The following is a 5,469-nucleotide window of genomic DNA, read 5'->3' as shown; positions in this document are numbered from 1 at the left end:
CTTTAGTAACATGAGCATGGGCTCAGAGAGTGGTCATCTCTATTTTTGTCTGAAACCAGTTTTATGAGAAACAAAGCAACATTCTCTACATCTGCCAGATAAGAGTTTATCTTAAACCAGCACGTACAGATGCATGTGCAGTGTGTGAGTGCACGTAGGAGCCGATTCCTATCGTCCAGGGGAAATAATCTGAGAACGCCCAGAGTACATAACAGAAAAAAATCTCCCACAATGCCAGAAAGTTGTCAGGATACACTATAAGCCTGCATTACTCAGGAATCAGTTTCTGAATATTACCTTTCTTCTCTTTTAAACATAAATGTTTAAAAATCTTAAAAATAAAATAATGAACTTTTTTCCCATTAAAAAAGGCATGAGTCACCAGCAATGACCCCTCCCAACAGAACAAAAAAAATTTTTTAAAGGGAGAGACCAGGTATTTAAATCAACTAGTTTTTAACAAAAACCTATGCTTTTTATTGTTTCTTTAAATAGCAGTCTACCCTTCTGTGGCTTGGAAGTAGCAGTTCCATCTAGGAATAAAAAGCCTAGATTCTTGGCTTTCAGTACAAAGGGTCCAAGAACATGAGAGGGGAAAAAGTGATGCCCTCACCATGCTACAAATCCTCCACAAACTTTTCTAGGGATCTGCTGTGGTGTCACCCACCGGGGACAGCTCACCGGGCAGTGCCCTCCTGTGGGATCCTCAGCTGAGGTAGCACTGCGTGTCTGGGGTTCCCCACGGGCCCCTGATCTATGGAGCGGGCCATGGTGACTGGGAGTGCTGGGCGGGGAGAACCAGTCTGGGGGGAGACGGTGTGGTGAAGGCTGGGGCGAATCCGTGGTGATGGGCTGGAATGTGGAGGCTGGGACTGGGGTCTGGAGACTGGACAGGGGCCGGAGATCGCACCTGGCTACCGAGGGGTGTGGCCGTCTGCTGGCCAGCGAGGGGGGCATGTGGCTCTCTGAGGGCATGTGCCGCTGGGGCTCTTGGGGTTTGTGAGGCCCGTGCTGACAGGAGACAGGCCAAGAGATGATGTGAGAGTTTTAGAAATTTTATTATTAACACACACTAGTATATCCATTTCAGCAAGCAAGAGTAGGGAGGGTGGGATATTTATGTGTCTGTGTGGGACAGATGTAGGTGCAGGCGGTGGCAGGAAGCTGGGTATAGAGCTGCTGCTTTTCTCAGCTGCTTAGCTGTCTCCTGTTACACCTGAAATGAGAATAACAGGAAAACGGCAGAGGGGGCAGGAGCCTCAAGCAGGGACAATCGAAAGTACTGAGCGCAGGGGAGAAACTGAGGGCAGAGGGCAGGGTAAAGGGACACAGTATGCCCAACAGGGTTTGGGTGGCCTGGGACCCAATCTGCGGCTGGATCGGCTGCTGCTGCATGGCTGCGGGTGGCATCAGCGCCCGAGGCTGCTGGGACTGGGCGTGTCCTGCCCGGCCTGCAGCCATGCCAGTGCTGCCTTCTTGCTGCTGCTGCTCCGCAGCATCTCTCTGTCCTGTGCTTCACACTCGACACACTGGGATGGCGCCCCGGGTTCATGATGTTCAAGGCCTGGCCCTGGGGGATCAGGCCCCCCATTGCTTGCTGCAGCGGAGAGACAGCAGGTCACGGCTGTTCAGGTTCTGCAGGCTGGGCTGGAGCTGAAGTTTACTGGGGGGGGAGGAGGAGGGAAAGAGGGGGTCCCCCCTAAGTTCTGGCCATGCTGAAGAAGCCGGCTAGTGACATTCTTACAAAAGAAGGCTGGGACTGAGTCGGAGGCTGTGATGTCTGGGGAGCGTTGGGCTGCTGCATGGGTGTCCAGGGTGGGGCTGAAGGCGGGGAAGGCAGACTGCTGAGGCACATTTTGGGTGTTGACGGTGGCAACCGCTGGCGCATGAGCTACCCTTGGGGCAGGTGGTTCCCGAACCGCTGCTGGCGGAGCTGGAGCCGCCGCTGGCGGAGCTTCTGCTTGATGTTGAGGCAGAGGGGAACGATGCACGGGTTTTCCTGGCAGTGCTTGGCGTGGTGGCAGCACAGGGCGATGAACTGCTTGCACACGGGGCAGCCTCCGTTGGTCTTGCGCTGGCAGCTCCTGGTGTGCAGCACCACCCGCTTCATCTTCTGGCAGTCCTTCTGCGAGCAGGCGGCGTTGCGGCACTGGCGGGCGTGCTTCAGGGACTGGATGCAGCGCCGGATGGCCAGCCGCCGGCACTCCCGGACGCTCATGGGGCACTCATCCAGGCCCAGCCCCACCTTCACCATCTCGTGGGGGTGGTCCTTGGCGGTGTAGCAGTGGACGCAGAGGTCGTAGGCCTCGCACTCAGTGCAGTGCCAGCGGGTCTCCACCTGCTGCTGGCACTCACTGCAGGTGTGGACGCCGAGGTCCTGGCCCTGGCCGTGCAGCTCCCCCGCCATCGCCAAGGTGACTCTAAAAAAGAGCAGAGAGAGGAGAGCCTCGGTCAGCAAACACCTACAGAACCTCAGAAATAACAGGGTGGTGCCGGCTCTGTCAGAGTCAAGCCAGGGCCCCAGGGCAGAAACGCCATTTCACCTGCACACTTACCTTCCCAGCGGGCCACTCCACAAGTCACGGGTTTGTCGGGCTACTTGCTACACTCCTACGTCCTAACAGGTGCGCCTAAGGAACAGCCACACGAGCACCTTGGGGTCCCTGAGTGACCGGGATGAACTACAAAGAGGGGGCTCCGTGGAGAGAACGGCACTGGCTGCCCCACAGGCCGCGCGGTGTGAGCTTCCTCCTAAAGTAAGGTGACCAGTCGTCCCGCTTTTAGCGGGACAGTCCTGATCCTTAACAATTTGTCCCGCGTCCCGCAGCGTTTTTAAAAAGTCCGAAAGATTTAAAAGAAGATTCTTTCCAAAAATCGGGACTTTTTTAAAATGCCACGGGACATCTGGTCACCTTATCCTAAAGTCAGCGGCAGCTACCATGCCTGGGAGTGAGACACAGGAAGCAAAGGCAGGAAACTGAGGCAGGCGGGTGCACAAAGCACCGGGCGCTGTCTCTTCCCAGGAGAACAGTTGTGTCGCTACTGAGAGGACCAGCTCCCACCGCCAGAAGAGCTAAGGGGATGCACTCAGGCTGAGACCAAACACCAAGGATTCCACCAAACAGCCCCATTCTGAGCATCCAGCAACTTTTACCCCTACGAACCCACCCAGACGTTCAGCTCGCCTACTCTCTTAGGCCTGATCAAACAACCTCAGAAACTGTCCTTTAGGTGATTTGGCCTCTGACAGTCCCTTCGGCTTAGACCACATTCCCTTGGCTAAGACCTGTCGCTTTTCCAGGGTCCTGACCCGCCCAGAGAATTTCCCGCAGGAAAAGCCCCTTTAGAGTCTTAAAATCTCTGACTCCTCTGTCCCTGGGTGCTGGCACCATTGGGGGGTCAAGCCCATCTGCTTTCCAGAAGAGGATGATCAATTAATTTATAATTCTCTATCACGTTGGCTCTCGTGCCCGTTAGGTCTGATCAAATAATCAAATTGATACCCCTCCCCCGGCAAACTGACCTAAAGATCATTTTGCAGCCGACATTCCCTTCAGCTTAGACCGCATTCCATTTGCTAAGACCCAGTCACTTTCCCCTCCGGACCCGCCCAGAGAACTCTCGTCGAGGAAAAAGCCCCCCTTTAAAGTCAGAGTCTTTAAAAACTCTGACTCCCGGATCTCCGAGTGCTGGCACCATTTTGGAGTTCAGCCCATCTATTTTCGAGATGACCTAATAAACTCATAATTCCTTACCACTTTCGGCCTCGTGCAGTTCCTCCTTCGCTCCTTCAGCGACCCTCAGGAATTCCTAAAAGCACTGAGAGAAAACTTGAAGAAAACTATGGCGTAACTTCCTGGTTCCTCTTCGCTGTTAAAGACAGAAATCCGGAATCCCTCCGCCCCCTTCGCCGCCTCAGCCTCCTTCGCTGTCCCGCCCCTTCCTGCCCCCGCCTTCTTCGCTGCCTCAGCCTCCTTCGCTGTCCCGCCCCTTCCTGCTTCCGTCCCTTCGCGGCCTCAGCTCCTTCCTCTGTCCCGCCCCTTCCTGCTTCCGCCCCTTCGCTGCCTCAGCCTCCTTTGCTGCCTCGCCCCGCCCTGCTCCCGCCTCTTTCACTGTCCCCGCCCCTCCGCGCCCCGCCCCTCCTTGCTTCCGCTTCCTTCGCTACCTCAGGCACCTTTGCTGCCTCCTCCCCTTCCCGCCCCCGCCTCCTTCGCTGCCCCGCCCCCTTCACCACCGCCCTACGCCGGGATCTCCAGAAGGACGCGTGTGCCAGTTATGCCGCAATTAATTAATTATCTGCCTAGACTTAGTGAGACATACGCAGGTGATCATGGGTCAGCAATAACGGCCTATCCCCTGGCACTTCAATGTCAGTTGAGCCGATCCGGAACACATGAACACACAAGACAGAATTAGGATGCAGTCACACATGGCTTATTTAGCTGTTCCTAGTGAGTCCTAGGCTTCAGCAAAAGCCACCGACAGACGGAGACGGAGACAGATGGGCCGCCGCAGTTGGTTCAGGCTCGCAGAGCAGAGCAGTCAGCCAGGGGCTGGTTTCATGGGGCGGCTGGAGTCCCCCTCCATCAGGCAGGAGCCAGCACTGAAGATGGTCTGGTGCTTATAAGCCGGGGTGAACTACTGTGTCCTATTGGTGTGGGCCCGAAGCTGTGCCTTACGCTAGGAGCAGGGTGTTTACACTTTAAGGCAGGGGTGTCGAACTCAATCAGAGAAGGGGCCAAAATCTAAAATCCAGCCTAAATCGCGGGCCGAATGGTTTACTGAACAGTCATAAACTGACAATGTTAACCAGAAATGTGAATTTAAAATGAGTGGAACAATCTTTTCCTTAACAGTGCTGTTAACCAACTCACATGCTATCAAGCAAAACAGTAATATTGGTATCAAGCAAAACAGTAATATTGGAATGTACCTAAAATGCTCATTGTTTTGTTTTCTGGCTAGATGTCTGACACCGTTTTCCCCGGATCAATGAGTCAATGTTCGGTTTTATTTCTTGGGCTGTAGCAACCTGCAAAACAGCATGGAGGTTGTCATCGGTAATGCGTGATCTGTGCTTGTTTTTGTTCAGATTCATTATTGAAAACATCTGTTCACAAAGATAGGTGCTCCCTAACATGGATAGAATACGGGCAGCATGAAGTCGGAGCTCTGGCATTGAGTCAGGGGGCAGTAGAGGGTAGAAGTCCTCAATTTCAACATCCTGAAGCCTTGATTTCAGGCCACTGTCAGACTGAAGCTCGATTATCTCCATCTGAAGGTGATGGGGCACATTGTTGACATCAACTGTAAAAGGATTGGCAAAGATGTCAAAGCCTGAGTGCTGTGTTCTAAAGTCAGAGAAGCGCCGCTCAAATTCACTTAGTAAACGGCTAACTTTGGTAGCCAGCCGACTGCAAGGAAAAGTACCAGAAATAGTGGTTGAGATACTCAAACAAACGGGAAAGT

The 5,469-nt window shown here is 53.8% G+C and overlaps 1 protein-coding gene across 1 annotated transcript; it reads right to left on the bottom strand.

Moving 5' to 3' along the window:
- Positions 1-1,043: 1,043 nt before the first annotated feature.
- On the bottom strand, positions 1,044-3,914 carry LOC118709462 (histone lysine acetyltransferase CREBBP-like). The gene is made up of 2 exons (XM_045581018.1): positions 3,756-3,914; positions 1,044-2,420 (listed from the first exon to the last, which is right to left on the bottom strand). The coding sequence occupies exon 2, from the start codon at positions 2,405-2,407 to the stop codon at positions 1,892-1,894; it is 516 nt and encodes a 171-aa protein (XP_045436974.1). The 5' UTR covers positions 2,408-2,420; positions 3,756-3,914; the 3' UTR covers positions 1,044-1,891.
- Positions 3,915-5,469: the final 1,555 nt, after the last annotated feature.

The sequence above is a fragment of the Pipistrellus kuhlii genome, unplaced genomic scaffold (assembly GCF_014108245.1).
Source record: "Pipistrellus kuhlii isolate mPipKuh1 unplaced genomic scaffold, mPipKuh1.p scaffold_m20_p_1, whole genome shotgun sequence".
NCBI lineage: Eukaryota > Metazoa > Chordata > Mammalia > Chiroptera > Vespertilionidae > Pipistrellus > Pipistrellus kuhlii.
This window is presented reverse-complemented; position numbering and strand designations above follow the sequence as displayed.